The 22,278-nt window shown below is 38.1% G+C and overlaps 1 protein-coding gene across 2 annotated transcripts; it reads right to left on the bottom strand.

Moving 5' to 3' along the window:
• Positions 1-2,382: 2,382 nt before the first annotated feature.
• On the bottom strand, positions 2,383-20,187 carry LOC131346423 (interferon-induced GTP-binding protein Mx2-like). Of its 2 annotated transcripts, XM_058379836.1 has the most exons (15): positions 20,165-20,187; positions 20,027-20,082; positions 19,745-19,941; positions 19,373-19,513; positions 18,922-19,076; positions 18,699-18,837; positions 16,180-16,378; positions 16,015-16,093; positions 14,340-14,462; positions 14,125-14,257; positions 10,358-10,516; positions 9,965-10,041; positions 4,823-5,041; positions 3,725-3,943; positions 2,383-3,279 (listed from the first exon to the last, which is right to left on the bottom strand). In XM_058379836.1, the coding sequence occupies exons 2-15, from the start codon at positions 20,077-20,079 to the stop codon at positions 3,055-3,057; spliced, it is 2,118 nt and encodes a 705-aa protein (XP_058235819.1). In that variant the 5' UTR covers positions 20,080-20,082; positions 20,165-20,187; the 3' UTR covers positions 2,383-3,054. The 2 variants fall into 2 exon arrangements, with proteins under 2 accessions (XP_058235819.1, XP_058235821.1); XM_058379838.1 differs by lacking the exon at positions 4,823-5,041.
• Positions 20,188-22,278: the final 2,091 nt, after the last annotated feature.

The raw sequence follows: 22,278 nt of genomic DNA on the forward strand, positions 1-22,278 counted from the left end.
CTGAGAAAACAAAAATGACCTGATCCTAACACAGCCCCACCACTTTATGACTCTGACTCAGACTCTGACAGAACAGCCATTGATGCAGAATCCTCTCCCATGCAGGAACCACTAAGAAATGTAAGTATTGCAATAACTAAATAATATAAAAGTAATACTTTTATATTAAAGCAAATGCTGAAACTTGTTATTCTGTGTGGACCAGGAGACAGCCATGGACAGAGCCACTTGGGGACTTTCACACCATCACAGATATGCCATTACATCTGTCAGCCCGTGACAGCAAAGAACTAGTGTTTATAATGACCTTAGAAACTACAATGACCTAATAGTTCCTCATGGGTCATTGATTGCTGTTGTAGAAAGGACATTAATCAGCTACAGTTACATTATTTTCTGTTTAGTGTCACCCAAATGAGGATGGGTTCCCTTCTGAGCCTGGTTCCTCTCAAGGTTTCTTCCTTTCCATCCCAGGGAATTTTTCCTTGCCACCATTGCCACAGGCTTGCTCATTAGGGATAAAATAGTCTAATTATAGAATTTAATAATTTATTCTTATTTCTAGTTAATTAGTTATTTTTTATTTTTTATTAATATTTTTCGTTCTCCCCTCCCCTTTCTCAGTTTTCTTCTTTTGTAAAGCTGCTTTGAGACAATGTTTATTGTAAAAGGCGCTATACAAAATAAATTGAATTGAATTGAATTGAATTATTTTACAGCTTGAGTCAGAAAGCGAGGGTGACAGGTCATCACAGTGCCCAAAACAGAAACCAAGGATTGATGAAGACATTGCCAGTGATTTGAAAGGTATGTAAGATGAAGTGTAGTTTGTTTTATAGTTGATGAAGCAGATGAGATCAAAACCAATGTAATGTTCACCATCTTTGAATTACTAGATTTGCCAAATGTAGTGAAAACACTGAAGGATATAGTGGTGGCCATGAAGGTGGCTCCAGCCTCATCAAGTGAAGTGCATTATACAGAAGTGATATCACCACAAGCAGAAATGGTATGGATACACATGCACAGATATACTTCGAATGTTAACATTAAAAGTTCACACATTCAGTATGCTTAAATATAAGCAAACTATTAGTCGAGTATTAGAATAGAGTTAGTACAAGGGTCCATTAAGTATCCTAAGTTTTAACTGTTCCACAGTTGCATGTTCATTAATTGTTTATAAGTCATTGAACAAGCAAAACATTGTTTAAACACTACACCAAAAAAGATGTAAATTCACTTGAAAAAAAATCTTGGCAAAGTATTTTAATTTTAGTATCCTGAAAAGGCATAATTACTTAATTATATAATTAAGCCTCTGTTCATGTCATTGACGCACACATGCACTTCTGACACAATTTTTTGTTATCTAAATAGATCTCCCTGGGTGGAGAAATAACAATTCCTAAAAGGACATTTGATCGGTTGTCCAGGACAAAAATGTCAGTGTTTACCCAGGAGCTGGCAGTCATTATTTTTGGATGTGAGGTTCTGGCCACATCAAGTCTTACGGGCAAGAAAACCAACTAAACACCACTGGACTCCATCAAAGTTAATGTGGTATGTTGGTATGTTTGTTGTTTTCTTGATTTAAACAGGTTACAGCTTCACTTAAATTGGTGACCTAAAAAATTGTGCTTCATGTCCTTGTACATAAATTAATTCATTTTATTCAAATACAACATGTTAACTCCTTCACTGCCAGTGTTTTTTTTTTTTTAAGAAAAAAAAACACTTAACCCCCACCAGAATTTGGTGATTTTCACCTAACTTTCTTGGACCCCAGAATATTTTGTTGTATGAATATCTGCACAAACAATATATCAAAATAAAGTCCAGAGATTTTTATATGGTTGTATATATGCACTGATAAGAACAATCATTATCTCTATTCAGTCCTTAATTTCACATTTATTTTTAGCTTTCAGGGAAATGCCTTTCCAACACATTTTATGTGCAGAACTAGTATGCACTTTTTAAATTTGATTTTGTTCCTGTTTTTATCCAGCATTTTCTGAAGCTATATCAACAATCTGCATAAAAATTGTGTGGATGGTAACTCGTCTACTGCTGTTGAACTAAACACAGAACATTACAGGTTTATTTGGACAATTTATGTGCTATGAATAAAACAAAAGGAAGAAATATTGCATATATTTGCTTCCATATCTCTTTAATTTACAAATGTATGCCTTAGATGAACCAGTGGAGATTTAATTCTAAGCTTTTGTTTATCTGTTTGTTTCTTTGTTTTACTACGTTATTTATTTATTATTATTTATTTATTTTTTGACATATAAAAGTTCATAGTTCTTAATGTTACTTTGGCAATAAAATTGTTGGATTCATACTTTTACCAAAATTTGTTTTATTGTCAGTGTAAGCATTGTGGCTTAAATAACCATATTTCACATACAACAGAAGTTAAAAAAAAGTGATGAAGTGGGTCTAAAAAATCACTCAAACTTAAGTGGAACTAATTGCATTTAATATAAATTTAACCTGTGAGGTTTTTGAAATCAGCTACAAATATTATGCATTTAGGTGGTCTAACATATTACATTCAATTCACACCCAAGTGTATTGTTACCTAACATTAAAGTATATTTTAGTTATTTATTAATTGCTTGTCAGTACATTAAACAGTGCACTTTAAATATATTTTAAAGACATAAGAAGCAATTATGAAATTACATATAAATATGTACTAATGTCCCAATTAAGTGGTTTAAAAAAAACACTCAAAAGTTCAACTAATTGCATTTAATATAGATTTGAATCGAATTGAATTACAAATAAAATGCACTTAAGAGGTGAAAACATTACATTTAATTCACAGTTATGTGTGTTCTTTTAAAGTATATTATTTCCACAATAAGTACACTTTAGAAAAGTATACAAAAGTGCACTTACTTTTCATAAGGGAAACCTATAGAGTTTTTTAGTACTTTATCACATCACATTTAGGCATTGGTAATTAGCTGATAGGTTGAATCAGGTGGTAAACTTCTAAAAAGATGTAAAACCCTGATCTGCAGTGACCTTGTAGCTTCAGAGAAAGTTGCTGAGTTTCTCTTGAGCAAGAGTAAGACGGTCCACACGGGTCTGCATGTCAATGCGGCGTCTGCTGATATCCGAGTCTTCACGCAAAGCCTCGGCCACGTTGGCACCGTCCATTAAACCCAACATCTCACTGCACAGCAGCTGAGCAGATTCCTTCAGCATGAAGTATCTGATCAGCATGGGCACCTGATCAGCCAAGCGCTGCACCACGATCTGTCAAGAAAGGGATAAATCTGTAATTTGAACAATTGCCAGGTTTTAAGGTAAATGTTTAATGCATGTGTATTTTTCTCTATATTTTACATTTAGTAGCTCCAGTATAGTAGATCAATTTCACCCCCAAATTATGTACAGCATTAAATTAAATAATTATTCAAACCTTTTATTAATACAATAAGTATTTGTAAAAAGTTTTCTTAAAATAATTGAAAATAATACTGGAATATATTAGACAACATATTTGATTTGCATATAACACATTCTCTACTGTTTAAATAATAATAATAATAATAATAATAATAATAATAATAATAATAATAATAATTATTATTATTATTATTATTATTATTATTATTATTATTATTATTATTATTATTATTATTTTGAATGAAGCCAAACTAAAATGTACTTTATTAACCAATTGATTACTAAAATCTACCTCGTAATAAGCCCGCAGCATTTCAGGGTATTTGTTTCTGCTGTCAAACCCAGCAAAATTGTCTTCTGAAGCCTTCTGTCCATCAGGAGCGTGAATATCATTCAAGGTTTTGAAGTAGATGCCATCTTGAGTGTAGACCAGTTGCTCCATCTCAAACTGCTCACAGATCCTCTCCTCCACCTTGGCTTCCTGCTTTGACTGAATGTTGTCTATCTTGTTCTGGGATGTTGAATTGATGTAATTATACAATGACTGGATTTAACTATTTTCAAAACATTGATGGAATTATTTCCAGATGAACAACATGAGCTCGCCATGAATGCGCCAACAAACAGCAAAATATTTATGGCCATTCAATCATTTAAAGGATCCAAGTCACTCCACAATCTCCTTCTGAAATCAAGAGCTGAAGTTTAAACCTTTACGTTTACCTTTTTCTTTTCTTTTCTTGTAAAGTGGATACGAGGTATGTTTTATATTCATATACAGGGGAATAAACTGTCTGCATGGCAACATACAGTGAAACAGTTACAGAAAATCGCACTAATGGACAGAAAGGATACTATAAAAGCCCCATGACTTTACTTTATTTTATTTAGTTTTAGGTTTTATGTTCCCATGTCTTATAAGGAATGGTCGATTTATCCCTGTTTTGCTTAGTGAGCCTACACGCGAGGATGTGTATACAGTTATACGTTACCGCCCACAGTGTGGATGAAACGTTTTTCATAACCAAAGTCAGGTGTTCTGGCGGGTTTACATGTACATTTCATTTGGGGAAATGTGCAATGGTTGTGTGGGGTGGGGTCTACTCTCAGCATTTTTCTTTCTGTGATTTGTATATTTTTGTGAACTACTGTGAATTGCATCTAGAAGAGCAAAGGGTGAAAATACACCTAATAACCTTAACAGAAATGTTTTTTACTGCTTTATGTCTTATAGGTCTGATGTAAAAATCTCTAGTTGGAATGTAAGGGATCTGAATAAATTGGTAAAACTGAAACAAGTACTAGGCAGGATTAAACAGATGAAGTCCAAAATAGTTTTCCTACAGGAAACACACTTGGTAAAAAATGATGTCAACAGAATTAAATCTACCTCGAAATAAGCCCGCAGCATTTCAGGATATTTGTTTATGCTGTCAAACCAAGCAAATTTGTCTTCTAAAGCCTTCTGTCGATCAGCAGCGTGCATATCATTCAAGGTTTTGAAGTAGATGCCATCTTGAGTGTAGACCAGTTGCTCCATCTCAAACTGCTCCCGGATCCGCTCCTCCACCTTGGCTTCCTGCTTTGACTGAATGTTGTCTATCTTGTTCTGGGATGTTGAATTGACATAATTATACAATGACTGGATTTAATTATTTCCAAAACATTTCCTACTTTTAGGACACAAATGCTTTAAAACTTAAAAAATAACTTAAAATTATTTACCATTGGGGACTTCCGGTTATGGCGTGCTGGTAGGAGGTTGTGTGTATTAGGCTCGCATTTAAATTTCGGAAAGAATCCTTTTAAATTCGACTGTAATCGTTATATTTTTGCTCTGAGACGCTGGGAAAGTTTGACGAGAGGCTATGCCACCCAAAACCCCGAAACCTGGACAGCAATTACTGAAAGTAACGACACATTCTAATTCGGCTAATAATGGGGCTAACACCATCGCCATTGCTAAAACTGTTAAAGCTACAGATGAACAACATGAGCTCGCCATGAATGCACCAACAAACAGCAAAATATTTATGGTGATTCAGTCATTTAAAGACTATTTTGTTAAAAAATCAACTGACATGTTAGAAGCAATTACTAGCATCAAGGGAGACTTACTGTCACACTCCAAGAGAATTGGGGAGGCCGAGGAGAGAATCTCGAAAACAGAAGAGGATGCCGTAGCACTTCAGGAAAAAGTTAAACAACTAGAGCGAACGGTAAAGGCCCTGAGCGATAAAGTTCAAGATCAGGAGGACAGAGAAAGGCGCTCCAAGGCAGAGAGCTACATTCAAAGGATCCAAGTCACTCCACAATCTCCTTCTGAAATCAAGAGCTGAAGTTTAAACCTTTACGTTTACCTTTTTCTTTTCTTTTCTTTTTCACAGTGTGGATGAAACGTTTTTCATAACCAAAGTCAGGTGTTCTGGCGGGTTTACATGTACATTTCATTTGGGGAAATGTGCAATGGTTGTGTGGGGTGGGGTCTACTCTCGGCATTTTTCTTTCTGTGATTTGTATATTTTTGTGAACTACTGTGAATTGCATCTAGAAGAGCAAAGGGTGAAAATACACCTAATAACATTAACAGAAATGTTTTTTACTGCTTTATCTTATAGGTCTGATGTAAAATCTCTAGTTGGAATGTAAGGGGTCTGAATAAATTGGTAAAACTGAAACAAGTACTAGGCAGGATTAAACAGATGAAGTCCAAAATAGTTTTCCTACAGGAAACACACTTGGTAAAAAATGATGTCAACAGAATTAAAACTAGATGGCCAGGACAGGTTTTCTCAGCCAGTTTCACCTCACAGGCTAGAGGAGTGATAATATTAATTCATAATTCAGTCCCCTTTCAGTTAAAGAATGAATATATAGATCCCTCTGGAAGGTTTATTATACTTAGTGGCACTATAGTTTCCATCCAGGTTAATTTAGTTTCTGTATATGCTCCTAATGGAGATGATCCCTCTTTCTACCAACATCTCTTTCTTACTTTATCAGCCTTCAGTGGACACTACATAATAGGGGGCGATTTTAATTGTGCATTAGATCCAATAAATGATCGCTCGACTGGTACTGATAATACTCACCATCATACAAGAAAGACTATTAACAAATATACGATAGATCTAAATCTAACTGAGATTTGGAGACATTTGAACCCCAACAAAAGAGAGTACTCCTGTTTAACACATACAAAACATACTCCAGGATAGATTTCTTTTTAATCTCAACCAGCTTATTATCCAAAATAATAGAATGTTGGTATGATAGTATATTGATATCCAATCATGCTCCAATATCACTAACTATCCAAATATTTAAGATGCCTTTATCTCCACCCCTTTTTCGATTTCAATCGAAATGGCTTCAACATCCTGAATTTGTGAAATTCCTAGAGGGGAAAATATGTGAATACTTTTCTATAAATACAAATCAGATAAGTTCTTCAGTGAAATGGGAAGCATTTAAAGCTTATATAAGGGGTGAGATCATAAGTTATACTAGGCATAAATCTAAATTACATTATAGACAATTAGATTCTCTTGAAAAAGAAATTAAGAAGTTAGAACGAGAGTTATACCACAATAATGATACTGTAAAACAACAAAAACTGCTTTTATTAAAAACTAAATATAACAAACTAACTACTAATAAAATAGCTACCAGTTTGCTGTGGTTAAAGCAGTCATATTATGATCAGGGAGAAAAGGCTGGAAAACTACTAGCATGGAGAATCAAGAAAATACAGATTAACAGAGCTATTAACTCTGTTATACTGGATACTGGAGAGAGCCTTGTAGACCCAGTTGACATAAATAATGCTTTTACAAATTACTATGAAGATCTTTACAAATCTGGATATCCTGATAATGAAGAAAAACAAAATACTTTTTTAAATCAACTTGAATTTCCATTATTAGCTGAGGACATTAAAATTCATCTTGACAGGAACCTGAGTATTGAAGAACTTAAAGAAGCACTTAATCATATGGATAGTGGCAAAGCCCCTGGGCCAGATGGCTTACCAGTAGAAATTTATAACACATTTTCGGATAAATTATTGCCCCATATGCTTGAAATGTTTAATGTGTCCTATGAAGAAAGAATCCTTCCACAGTCCTTGAGATCAGCAATAATTACCCTTTTGATAAAACCAGGTAAATCTCCAATGGAAATGGCCTCCTATCGCCCCATATCCCTAATGTCATGTGACACTAAAATACTATGTAAGGCTTTGGCAAGGAGGATTGAATTACACATTCCAAGACTAATTGCAAATGATCAGAATGGATTTGTGCTTGGTAGAAAATCATACCATAATACTTGTAGATTATTAAACATATTGTATTCAAAACAAAATGCCAGGGACCATGCAATCCTGTTATTAGATGCTGAAAAGGCTTTTGATAGAATAGAATGGAGGTACCTTTTTGAAACTCTTAAAAGATTTGGTCTTGGAGAGAGATATCTCAAATGGATCCAGTTATTATATACGGATCCAAAAGCTAAAATTTCAACTAACAATCAAATTTCAAAATCTATCAGTCTTTGTAGATCTACACGGCAGGGATGTCCATTGTCCCCTTTATTATTTCTTTTCGCTATTGAACCCCTAGCTATGGCTATTTGTCAGTCCTCTGAGATTTCAGGTATCAGGATAGGGGACATTGAACATTGTCTATCTCTTTTTGCAGATGATATTGTCTTGTTTTTAACAAATATAGGAAATCCTGTGCCAGCTCTTACTCAGCTTCTCAACATTTTCAGAGAATTTTCTGGATATAAAATAAACAACAGAAAAAGTGCCCTGTTATTATTGAATGATCAGGAGAGAAAATACCCCCCAAGAAACATGCAGTTCCCCTACACCCCTGAGGGTTTCACTTACCTGGGAATTAAAATAGCTCCCAACATAGATAAGATCATATCCATCAATTATGACCCTATGGTACAAAAAATATCTGAGAGATTAGAGACATGGAACTCATTACCCATTTCAATGATTGGACGTGTTAACATCATTAAAATGTCAATCCTGCCAAAGTTTTTGTATCTTTTCCAGTCTATCCCGCTTCCACTTCCAGATACTTTTTTTTCTACACTGAACAAAAACTTGACCAGATTCATTTGGAACAATAAACGGCCAAGACTTCGTCTTTCTCTTCTATACCTTCCCTACGACCCTGGCGGGCTTAGACTGCCCAACATGAAACTCTACTACTGGGCAGCTCAGCTATGTACAGCTATATATCACTTTTCAAATACAGATATCCCATCATGGGTAAATACTGAAAATAATTAATTAAAACTGCCATTACAGCTATACCTTTATTCAGCACAAATTCAAACACTTTCTAACAACACCCAAAATCCCTTTCTTAAGAATACCATTTTAGTTTGGTATCAAGCTCATACCTTTTTAAATGAGTCTCTTAAACTTTCATGTTTCTCACCAATTTGGGGTAACAATGAATTTAAACCAGGAAGAGCCGATATGGGATTCAGGTTTTGGTCAAATAAAGGATTAAATAAAATAAAAGATTTATATAGCGAGGGAATTCTAATGTCTTTTGAACAACTAGCTGACAAATATAACCTCCCTAGAAAACACTTTTATAAATATCTTCAAATTAGGAGTTTTATAAATAAACACATTGTCATCTTCTGAACCCCCGTAATCCTCTACTGAAAACTTCACCTTGAACCATTTACATACTAAAGGTCATTTATCAAAGTTTTATAATATACTTCTTACAGGTTCAAAGGAAAACTCCCTTTCATATCTATCTGCATGGAAACATGATCTTCAAACTGATATTTTATTGAAGGGCTGGGAAGAGACCTGCCTCCTAGCCCAAACTCAAACTATTAATACTAGATTTAGGTTGTTACAATATAAATGGTTATTCAGAACATATATAACTCCAGTAAAACTCAATAAGTTTAACCCCAATATTCCTGATAATTGTGTTAAATGTAATAGTAAAATAGGTACACTGTTTCACTGTATGTGGGAATGTGAGAAAATTAAGAAATTTTGGAAGGAAATCTTGTACCTAACTTCTAGTATCATAGAAAGTGATGCTCCTGTAGATGCTAAATTGTGTATTCTGCATATGTTTCCTGAAAATCTTTTGTTGAATGGACAGAAGAAAAGGCTTATTAATTTCTGTTTGTTGCAAGCCAAGCATGTTATTGCCACAAAATGGAAAGATCCTCAAGGTCCTACTTCAGGTCAATGGATCAGGGAAATGTCTCATAACATGGCTTTGGAAAAACTTACTTATCTTGCAAAAGGGAAAATTGAGGACTTCTATGAGATCTGGACACCCTTTGTACAATTTATGACATCTGTATAAAAACTGAATCATTTCTGTCAGGAGTTTTTTTGTTGTTGCCGAGAGTAGGATGTTGTTGGGTATGTGTGTAGGGGTGGGGGGTGGCTCAGGGGACGGGAGTTTTATTGTGTTTTTCATAAATATAATGTAAAAATCAATAAAATATTTGTGGAAAAAAAATTATTTACCATTGCAACAGACTGGAGGTAAGGGTAGTTGGGAAAGCAGGTTTTGGACACATCTGAAAACTGTTTCTGAATGGTGCCTGAAACACACAAGTTCATACATTATATACAAGCACAGATTTACTACATACATGAATGCTTTGGTTTCTTGTGGGGTTTAAAATCCCATCATTTTTTCTTGTTCACATCAGCAGAGAAAAAAAGAGAGGCTTGTGGTATAATAGTATCAGAAGCTCTGCTTTGTGTCTTTGTGTTTAACCATATGAATGATATAACTCTAATATGAAACTATGACTGTTCTTGGTAGTGAGCTGTTTTGATGTATTGTTACTGGTCTACTAAACTTATTGAAAGTTGAGGAATGGATGTTGTGAAGGTTAACTGGTGGAAGCCTACCTCTGATGACCTTGAGTGTGTCAATGGCTGGTCCTTGTAGCTTGATCACAAGCTTCTGTACCCCCATCTCAAACATCTTGTATTCACAAAAGCCAGGCAACTCTCGTCCTCTGTGCTTCTTGTTATATTCAGCCACCGCTTTCTGGATCGTTTTGTAGACTGTATTGAGTATATAATTTGAACACAAATCATCTTTCCCATCAGTTCCCATAAATAGGCATCATTATAATTAGAGTTTCTACAAGGCTAATTTTATCTGCTCTGCACTAATTACTAGCTGGAATTTGGGGTGTCCAATCTTATCGGAAAGGGCCAGTGTGGGTGCAGGTTTTCATTACAACCAAAAAGAAGCCACACCAGTCTATTCTGGTTATTCATCCCCAGGTCAGGATTTTACTACTGCAACTCTCTGCTGGCAGGTCTACCTCTGAATGCAATTAATCCTCTGCAAATGATCCAAACGTCGGCTCGTGCATTTTTTCCCATTGGCGTGCACTGAATGGTTCGCAACATCGCGGCACGCACTTCAGTGTTCGTGACAGCACGGGGCTCAATCACGGACGGAGCACCTATGGGTTCACCACCCTTTGTGCACTCTGCCGCTATATAAACACACTGTCTGTGTGCCTTCCTCACCAGATGATCTTTCCTGCTTGCTGATGAGTCATCCCACCCTTTGTCTCTGCCAGTCTTTTTCTGTTTTCTCACTTTGCGTTTTGGATTACCCTATTGAGATTTGTAGCCCAGGAGTATTCCTTTGCAAGGACCTTTGGCTGCTCGTGTTTCTCCTTTGCTGCACTCCTGTCTCTGTTTATCCTCCCTATATTAAAGACTCTTTACCTAGCTCCTATCACGTCTCGCACATGGGTCCTAAATCCATTCTTCCTGACAGTATCATCTAGCCAGTCATGGACCCATCGGCCATGTCAAACATGCAGAAACTCCTTCTTAACCTGTCGCAGACCTCACAAGCACTCGAGTGACAGCTCTAGGACCTATCCACTGCTACCGATGAGCTGATCCATCTCTCATTCGTCATCATCATAAACCCTGCAGCCCAAGCACCTTCAATGCCTGCGACACCTACGCCTTCGCCAGCCCCACCTTAAGAATCACATCTGCCTCATCCAGAGCATTTCAGTGGGGAACCTGGACTCTGTCAGCTGTTCCTAATGCAGTGTGCAGTGGTGTTTGAGCTACAGCTTTCTTCATATCCCTCTGAGTGCTCCAAGGTAGCCTATGTCAATTCTCTGCTTTCTGGCAAGCCCAGGCTGTGGGAAGCCACTGAGTGGGAGCCCCAGAGATCTGTGCAAGGTTTTCAACACCACCGTACCCCAGCAAGATGCTGTGCGGATGTTGTTCAACATGAGCCGGGGCAGCCACTCAGTCACAGAGTTCACAGTAGAGTTCTGTACAGCTGTATTCGAGAGTGAGTGGAATGCCACAGCCCTATACGACACATTCTCCATCCTCCCAGCCCATGGAGATTGACTGTTGTTACCTGCCCCCTGCTGAGAAGAAGAGACTCCGACCTAATGGACTTTGTCTATACTGTGGAGAGGCCTCCTGCCTGGTACCATACCCACACGAGGCTGCCTTTACTACTTGATGGCACCCGAAATGGAAGCCATGAACACATACATCTGCGAGTCTCTCACTGCCGGTTATCCTCCGTCCATACTTGTCCCCAGCCGGAGCCGGGTTCTTCATTGTCATGAAGAGGACAGAACTACTACTTTGTCCACATCAGAGAAGGAGATGAGTGGAAGACTGCTTTCAACTCCCCCACAGGACACTATGAATTCCTGGTTATGCCGTTTGGACTCACCAATGAGCCAGCGGTATTCCAGGCACTCGTCAATGTCTTTGTGTATCTGGATGACATACTCATGTTTTCCCACTCCCTGGAGGAACATGTCCATCATGTCTGTTCCGTGCTCCAGCACTTTCTCCAGAACTGTCTGTATGTGAAGGCCGAGAAGTATTAGTTCCATATCTCCAAAACCAGGTGAGGGACTTGCCACGGCCAGAGACCCGTAAGCAGCTCCAACAGTTCGTGGGTTAAGCTAACTTCTACCAGAAGTTCATCTGAAGCTACAGCACTGTCACTGCACCCCTACACCAGCTAACGTCCACCTTGCGAACATTCGTCTGGACCCCTGAAGCCGAGCAGGTCTTTACTAAACTCAAGGAACTGTTCACCTCTGCCCCCATCCTGACCCTGCCAGATCCCACTCACCAGATTATTGTGGAGGTGGATGCTTTCAACCTGGGCATGGGAGCCGTCCTGTCTCAGAGAAGCCCCAAGGACAACAAGCTTCACCCCTGCACTCTCTACTCATGATGCCTCAGCCCCTCCGAGCAGAACTATACCATCAGCGAATGTGAACTTAGCCTAATAACCTCAGCACCTCCTTTCGTTGGTCCATTCCCCATTTCCAAGGTGCTCAACCCCGTGGCTGTACGGGTGAAGCTACCCAGGGTCTTGTGCATTCATCATACTTTCCACGTCTCCAGACTTAAGCCTGTCCAAGCATTGTTCTTTCGTTGTGGCACGCACTGCTGGGTTTGCAACATTGCGGCGCTCATTTCTGGTGTGACGGTCATCATGGAGCATTTCTGGGTTCACCACTCTTTAATAAACATGCTGTCGGCCTTTCTCGCCAGATGTTCTCTCTTGCTTTGCTATTGAGTCGTCTTGGCCTTTGTCTCCACCGGTCTTTTTCTGTTGTTGCCTTTCAGCTGGATTTTGGACTGCTTTCTCACTCTGTGTTTTGGATTACTCTATTTGGAGTCTTCCTTTGCAAGAACCTTTGACTGCTCACCTTTGTTTCTCTCCCCTGGTAATTGTTGGCTTGGACTTTACTGTGTTTTATGACATTTTGTTGTATTGCTTCACATTGTTGCTGATTTTGTCCTGGAGTACATTGGGTGAATGTTTTTGGGCTGCACTCCTGTCTCTGTTTATCCTCACTATATTAAAGACTCTTTACCAAGCTCATGTCATGTCTCGCACTTGGGTCCTAAATCCGCGTTTCCTGACACCAAAATGCAGCTGAGTGACTTGTTTTCAACCTACCTGTTTTTACACACCACCCCACTGCTGCACTCCCTCCACTGGCTTCCGGTAGCTGCATGCATCAGATTTAAATCACTGATGCTTGCCTACAAAGCCAAAAATGGACGAGCTTCCTCTTACCTCAGAGCTATTATCACTCACACTGCACCATGCTCCCTCCGATCTACTAGCACTGTTCAACTGGTCTCACTATCTCTTATGGTAAAGTGTAGGTATACATCAAGACTCTTTTCTGTTCTGGCACTGAGGTGATGGAATGAACTTTCCATCTAGATCAGCTGAGTCACTGGCCGTCTTTAAACTATGAGTGATGACCTTCCTCTTCCTGAAAAACTTATTTTCCCTGTTTGTTTAATGCATTTATAAAAAAGAGCTATAATTCTTAAAAACAGTATCTAGGCTAAAGTAAGTCTGTGAGCTAGTGAACCAGTCTTGATGTATTCATTGATAGAGACTTTAAAGCACTTTTCTACCTCGCTCTGGATAAGGGCGTCTGCCAAATCCTATAAATGTAAAGGTATTGAAAGTTAAGATCAACTGATTAAACAGGTGGAATCAGGTGTCACTCCTGCTTGATTGGTATGAAACCTGCACCCACACTGGTGTGCTTCTAAAGAAAATATATTTTGACTATTGAAAATTACTAAAATGATTTGGTATGGATTCTGCATATGGACTGTATACTCACATGATCCCTTTGTGTTGTCAAGAAGGTTTTTCCACTTTTTGAATTCAGACCGAAGCGTTACAAACAAGTTATCATCATTGACCACATCCCCAGATGCCAAGCGGTTGATCTTATCATTAAATTTCGTCAAGGTCTGAAAGAAAGGGTGAACATGAATATGATTTTTGCAGGCTAGTAAAGGGCTCTGGATTAAAATAAAACAGAATATTACAAACATCAATAAAAAAGAGCTTCCTCTTCTGTGGGTCCAGTGGTGGGCCGGATTCACACTGACTCAGTTCTTTTCTTAAGCTCCACAGCTTCTTCTTGATCTCTTCTGAGATCAGTGGTAAGGATTTCTGAAAATAAAATAAAAACAAACAAACAAAGGAAACAACAATAAAAACAGCAAAATTAGATCATAAACCCTACAATTATTGAACAAAAATTTTGTTACACAACCATTGATAGATATGTCCATTGAAGTTTTCTTGCTTCCAAGTCTACATTTTCTACTAAATTCTTTATAAGCTCAGACCACAGAGTCATGCAGTGTCATGTGTTCATGTTCATGTATCTAACTGAATGTTGTTGCTGAAAAGCAAAGTAAAAGAAAAGAGAAAATAAATTTGTCCACAAGCCTGAATAGCACCATCACGTCTACCTGTTGACATGAGTTTGGTTCCCCGGTTTGCTTCTTCCAACAGAATTTGAATCTGAGGTCAGTCAGATGGATGGAGGTGGTGCATATCAAAAATATAATCTTAATCTCCTAAATCCATGGAGAAGTATGGTTCCTGGTGAAGGTGGTTCCTGAAAGAGAGGAACTGGGACCAGGTGTAAGTCCAAAAAGTGCAGCCCAATTGACCTTGGTCGCCTGTGAAGACCACCTGTCACCATCAAGAGAGCATAGGTTGCTGGGATGCAATGAGAATTTTTGTGGCATTTAACCTCTACATGGGACATGAGTCTTGAGTCAAGGTTGTGTCCCATACCAGTTACCTGCACATAAAAATTGTGGTCGAGAGGAACCCAGGTGTGCAATTAGGCATGTGTAAGTATCTGGCCTTCTGCTTGGGCCATGGGCAGATGTGCTCCCAAATTTAAAAGACTGCAGTGGGCCTGCCCAACAAAAACCAAAAAGGGGGTGATCCAGTTCATGGGGTTGTTGGCTATTATAGAAGCCACTGCTGACTGAACTCACTAAAAAGGGGATGTCAGATCTGGTCTAGTAGATAGAGACGTTCACTTGAGCTTTCTGCCAGGTAAAAACGGTTTTGTGTGGGGGTTCTGCAGGACAAAGGGCTGGGGGCCATTTTGTCCCAGGCGGCGGAGGGGGAGAAGGGCCCCATATGATCAAGAAAGAGTGTCTTATGATCAAGTGGGTCCTCCTCACCCTCCAATACTACCTGCTGGAGTGCTGTTTTACCCCCTGTTCCAGTCAAGGCCTTCTCCAGTGGCTACACCATGTAAAGGATGCCAACATTCAAATTTGAGGTGGTCTACAGACTGTGGGCACAGATGGTGATGGCAGATCACCTCTTCTGCCTAAAAGGGCAGTCGTGTGGTGGTATGTGGCAGCACGGACATTGTCCAACACCAGCTGTGGACAGATAGAAGGTTCTCCAAACCAGCAGTGATGATTCTCAGCTATGTGTTTCTGTGTGCATAATTCAGACCCCAGTGACAGAGAACAGAGAGAGACAGAGAAAGGTGAGCAGCAAAGAGCCATGTGTATGAAAAGTGAAAGTAAAGAAAAAGGTAAATAAAGAATCCATCTGAGTTGTCCCAAGACTGCCTTCTGTCTCCTTATTCCTCACCCACTATAGTCATACATGTATCATCCTTTTTTTTCTTTTACAAAAATAATAATAAATAATAGTATAAAGAGTAAATAGAGTGGAAACTTACTTTAATGTGATCAACCAGGTCGTGAGTCAGTTTGGTGGCAAGGCACTGAACAGTTGCTTTCTCCTCATTCCAAAGGCAGCTGGCAATAAGACAATTACATTAAATTACCAGTTATTACTAGTGGGTTATCACATAGATCAGAAATAACAAATGTGTATTTCATACCTGAAATATTCATGACGTCTGAAGAATTCCCTCTCTAATCGAGTGGCCTCAGTCAGAGAGATCTTTTCATCAATTTGCTTTTGGCCACGGCACTTAACAATGATATAGCCTTTACTTAAGGGAATGACCTGATTTCGGACTATATCCAAGATGTTTTTTTCTGTTCCCTTGTCTATGAGGTCTGGCTTTGTAAGAATAGCTGTAAGAATACAAAAAAAGTATAATAATAATAAAAATAATAATAATAATAATAATAAATATAATTGCAAACAACGATTATTGGGCCCAAGCAACGACGCCATTGGACAAGACAAAGTGGGCACAGTGGGTACATGCATTTAAAAGAGAAATACCAAAAGGACAAGAGTGACAATTTGGGTGTAATGAAAGTTATCACAGCAATGTCCACTGATGGCAAAAAGACAACTGCCTCTCCATCTAAACTATATAAGGACAAAAGTGACAGTTTGGGTGTAATGAAACAGATCATAGCAATGTCCAGTGATGTCAAAAGGGACAATGACTCTCCCTCTAAACTATATCACTATAACAGTTTATATATACAGCATCTCACAAAAGTGAGTACACCCATCACATTTTTGTAAATATTTTATTATATCTGTTCATGTGACAACACTGAAGACATGACACTCTGCTACAATGTAAAGTAGTGAGTGTACAGCCTGTATAACAGTGTAAATTTGCTCTCCCCTCAAAATAACTTAACACACAGCCATTGATGTCTAAACCGTTGGCAACAAAAGTGAGTACACCCCTAAGTGGAAATGTCCAAATTGGGCCCAATTAGCCATTTACCCTCCCCAGTGTCATGTGACTTGTTAGTGTTATAAGGTCTCAGGTGTGAATGGGGAGCAGGTGTGTTAAATTTGGTGTTATTGCCCTCACACTCTCTCATACTGGTCACTGGAAGTTCAACATGGCACCTCATGGCATAGAACTCTCTGAGGATCTGAAAAAAAAATTGTTGCTCTACATAATGATGGCCTAGGCTATAAGAAGATTGCCAAGACCCTGAAACTGAGCTGCAGCACGGTGGGCAAGACCATACAGCGGTTTTACAGGACAGGTTCCACTCAGAACAGGCCTCGCCGTGGTCGACCAAAGAAGTTGAGTGCACATGCTCAGCATCATATCCGGAGGTTGTCTTTGGGAAATAGATGTATGAGTGTTGCCAGCATTGCTGCAGAGGTTGAAGGGGTGGGGGGACAGCCTGTCAGTGCTCAGACCGTATGCCGCACACTGCATCAAATTGGTCTGCATGGCTGTCGTCCCAGAAGGAAGCCTCTACATACAGTTCATACAGTCGCATACAGTTTGCTGAAGACAAGCAGACTAAGGACATGGACTACTGGAACCATGTCCTGTGGTTCAATGAGACCAAGATAAACTTATTTGGTTCAGATGGTGTCAAGCGTGTGTGGTAGCAACCAGGTGAGGAGTACAAAGACAAGTGTGTCTTGCCTACAGTCAAGCATGGTGGTGGGAGTGTCATGGTCTGGGCCTGCATGTGTGCTGCCAGCACTGGGGAGCTACAGTTCATTGAGAGAACCATGAATGCCAACATGTACTGTGACGTACTGAAGCAGAGCATGATCCCCTCCTCCTTCGGAGACTGGGCCGCAGGGCAGTATTCCAACATGATAACAACCCCCAACACACCTCCAAGATGACCACTGCCTTGCTAAAGAAGCTGAGGGTAAAGGTGATGGACTGGCCAAGCATGTCTCCAGACCTAAACCCTATTGAGCATCTGTGGGGCATCCTCAAATGGAAGGTGGGGGAGTGCAAGGTCTCTAACATCCACCAGCTCTGTGATGTCATGGAGGAGTGGAAGAGGACTCCAGTGGCAACCTGTGAAGCTCTGATGAACTCCATGCCCAAGAGGGTTAAGGCAGTGCTGGAAAATAATGGTGGCCACCCAAAATATTGAAACCTTGGGTCCAATTTGGACATTTCCACTTAGGGGTGTATTCACTTTTGTTGCCAAGGGTTTAGACATTAATGGCTGTGATGAGTTATTTTGAGGGGACAGCAAATTTACACTATTATACAGGCTGTACACTCACTACTTTACATTGTAGCAGAGTGTCATTTCTTCAGTCTTGTCACATGAAAAGATATAATAAAATATTTACAAAAATGTGAGGGGTGTACTCACATTTGTGAGATACTGTATGTATATAAAGTCGCCCAGAAAAATGTATACACATTTCAGGAAAAGAAAAATTTGTATTAATTTTTTATTACTAAATTTATTGCTATATGTTATAGATTGATATATATATATATATATATATATATATATATATATATATGGTGATATGATAATATTATTAATATTATACTAATATAATTTACATCATACAATTTTTCTTATATATATATATATATATATATATATATATATATATATATATATATATATATATATATATATATATATATATATAATAATAATACGTTACTGTTTCTTTTAATGAACTTTATTGATACTTTACCCAGAGTCCTTTTTCCTTCAGGATCCACTTCCTCTGCCATTTTCAGAGCTTCTGTTGTTGCTATGTCAACATTACATGGTACTACGACCAAATTTATAGTTTGATCCTTCTCTATGTATTTCCTAATGAGCCTGTTAATCTAGACAAATATAAGACAATGTTACAATTCAACTAAAGGCCTTAACCTGATTAGCAAAAAGATCAAGTTACAGTTTACACTGACTTGTTGTCCAATGTCTTCAGGTTGACCTTTTACAGGAATTCTGGCAATCCCAGGGAGATCGATCAGTGTGAGGTCACATACATCAGGAGCCATGATCTCCAGAGTGATGAGTTCATCACAAATTCCAACTCCTTCTCCAGCCAGCTCATTCTGGGCTGTTACAGAGATGGAGTAAGCATTATAAAAAAAAATTAACATATCTTCTTCAAGTGTTACAAGACAAGACTGTTAAATAGTTAAATAGAAGATTATACAGAATTATATACATAGTAAATTTAGAGTAAAAACTTTTTGGATGATTTAATTTTTTTAATCTAATGACAGAAACCTGAAATTCTAAAGCAGAATCTGAAAGCAAGAACCTGACAGCAAGGTTACCATTTCAGAACCATAAGAAAGGAATTTTATATATTTGTATATTTGTTCTGTTTTTTTAACAAATGTTACTAACCTTTCTTAACATAACCCTCAACCAGTGATGGGTCATTAAACTTTTCTGTGAACTGTCCTTTGTAAGATATTACAGCTTGCCATTGAACACCACATTTTATCTTCCTCAGCCTTAGCTCCAGTGGACATCTTGTCACAATACCTAAAGTCGAAAAAGCACATTAAACATCTGCTTTTTCCTGCATCTATTAATATCAAACAGAGAAACATCACTTACAGTCTGTGTGTGTGTGTGTGTGTGTAAATAGAAGTGAGATTTTTGAATTTGAATTGAATTGCTAGAAATTTTTATAGTCAAATTCTAACATAAAAGTGGTAATATATGCAATGTGTTATATTTATTACTCTGTAAGAGAAATAAGAAATCACTCACCACTCCCTCTGGGCAGTGCCACCCCAGATAGTGCTTCTAACACAGAACTTTTTCCAGAACTCTGATCTCCAATTACAGCTATAGTTGGCAAAGCCAAATCTTTGTCAACACCAATCAGCCTCAAAGAGTCAATCAGATCGATATAAGGACGAACTTTCTCCTCTAAATGGCTGTGGAAAACTCCTTCCATTGGCTTACTGTGAATAATTAAAATGCATTAAGTTTCACATTTGACAGTCACACAAGCTGATGATTGTTTGATCCCATTAAATTTATACTGACCTGTTGTGATCACCATGAGTGAAATTTTCATAACTACTATGTTCACTCCCCATCGTCTAGGAAACAAATTCCAAAAGTTTTTTTTTTTTACAAGAAGAACTATTTAATTTACTCTCACATCATAGAAATGAAACTTACCTAGCTGACTTGATTTCACAAAGGATGTGAATAAACTGAAAGTGATACTTGTGACTCTATTTATATACACACACACACACACACACACAAACACACACACTATAGGCCACACCTCTACCATGGATGTGGATGAAGAACTGTGTGACATAGTGAATGTATGTAAGTCAAAGAACCATACCACAATGTCTTGTTTAATATCACTTTATTTATTGATTTATTTTCATTTTTTCAGTCACATGGAAGGTGCACATTCCAGTGTGACTTATGTTTATTATTTTGGTGTTTTTGGATTGTAAAGAAGAAAGGGTAAATGAAGAGATGATTTGTTTGATAATGATGATTTTCTTTGCCTTACCTTTCCCTCTAGGGCTTCCTAGTAGGAGGGGCCGGCCCACAAACAGGAAGCTATATATGTATATTTCCATCCACAGGAGGGGAGGGGTGACTTAGTGTTGTCATTGGGCTATTTGAATTTGTGGGGAGGGACTACACAGGGTTTTTTTAAAATATAGTGTCGTTATTGGGCTATTTGAATTTAAGGGGAGGGGAGTCTTTTGTGTGAGTTCTCTCCTCATTTTGTTTGTCTGTATTTTGTTTTTCCCTTTGTTCTTTGTTGTTTGGAATTTACATTGGAGGACTCCTGTTCCATTGTTTGGTGCATGACCTGAAAAGATAATTAAAATAACCTCTAGAGGCTTCTGTTTTGTGTTTGTTTTGCTGCCTACTTTGCCACAGTCAAGAAGACCTTACAACAAACTGTAAAAAAAAAATTGTACAAGAAATGAAAAACCTAATGTAAAACAACTAAATGTGTGGGTTTTCCCATGTTCCCTGTTTGGACTTTCCATGTTTTTATTAGGCTTCCTTATTTGTCACTTAAATCCCATAGTTTCCAGATTTTGTAACACTACAAAATAGAAAAAAGTAATTTTACAAGGCATAATGTGTGTTTTGATAGGATCTGACATTAAATCCAAAAGCCTTCAGAGTCTCTACAGCTGGTAATCTGCAGTTTACTAAGTGTAGTTACTGAATGTTATCAGCTCTCCCCCACCGAGTCCCTCACAGTGTTTCAACCATGCAGGTACTTTATCTCTGACTTCATTTAAGAAAATAGTATGAAAGAACTGTTGGAACGCAGAGATTTCTCTGATCAGACACATCACATGGTGGTCCAGGGCCTTCTCCAATTACCTTTTACTTTTTTATTTACTTGCAAAAGCTAAACAACCTGATAAACAATAAAGACTCTTCCAATGAATCTTATCCATGTAAAACTTGGTTCACACTTAGATCTCATTGAGCTGAACAACTTTCACATTGCATGTCATTAAGTCTAATCTACAGGAAGTGAGTTATTTTGAGTTGTTTGCAAAACACACCCAATGGAACTTTTGATATCTCAAATATCTCAAAGCTGTGAGGAGATCTTAAACTTATGGCGAATAAAACAAAACAGGAAGTGGCTAATAACTTCTGTGTACATTAATTGATCTACATGAAACTTTAGGATTATGTTAAGCATAGAAAGCTGATCACATGGATATGACAACTATGAGTCTCTGTCATAGCGCCACCAACTGGCACCAGGAAGTGTGTCACTTTTTGAAATCTCTAATATTTTGTCCCTTACTTTCACCTGATTTGGTTCAAAATCAGTCAGAATAATGTCAAGACAGGGCTGATTTGAAGCTGTGAAGGAATTTTTGATACCTTGAATCGTGTTACTATTGCGATGATTTACATAAGAACATAATAGAAGAAAATGAATGTTCTCATATCTTATGAGTGGAAAGGCCTAATGTTCCAAAATATTTCACATAGAGAGTGTAAATGTTTATGAGAAAGGCCAGTGTGGCTGGTCCCTGGGCGTGGCACAGGGCTGTCACAGTGCCCCCTTTGTCAGAAATATAGCTGCACAGCTCATATTCACTTGCACGTATATGCATGAGAGCCGGTATACATTTAGATCTCATTCAGCTAAATGATGTTAATCCACCTGTCATGGGATCTGCTTAACAGGAAGTCAGTTATTTTGGGATGTTTGAAAAATGTACCCATTAGAATTTGATATACCCCTCCTAGGGGATTTATATGATTTTGATCAAACATGG

This window comes from Hemibagrus wyckioides, linkage group LG26, assembly GCF_019097595.1.
Source record: "Hemibagrus wyckioides isolate EC202008001 linkage group LG26, SWU_Hwy_1.0, whole genome shotgun sequence".
Lineage (NCBI taxonomy): Eukaryota > Metazoa > Chordata > Actinopteri > Siluriformes > Bagridae > Hemibagrus > Hemibagrus wyckioides.

What these genes read in the sequence shown, in the direction of transcription:
- LOC131346423 (XM_058379836.1), bottom strand. Translation starts at nt 20,079, where the DNA reads ATGGGGAGTGAACATAGTAGTTATGAAAATTTCACTCATGGTGATCAC. An exon ending in AGACGTCATGAATATTTCAG is followed by an intron (nt 16,094 to 16,179) that starts GTATGAAATACA and finishes TCTTATTGCCAG; the next exon opens with CTGCCTTTGGAATGAGGAGA. An exon ending in ACCTGGTTGATCACATTAAA is followed by an intron (nt 14,463 to 16,014) that starts GTAAGTTTCCAC and finishes TTTTATTTTCAG; the next exon opens with AAATCCTTACCACTGATCTC.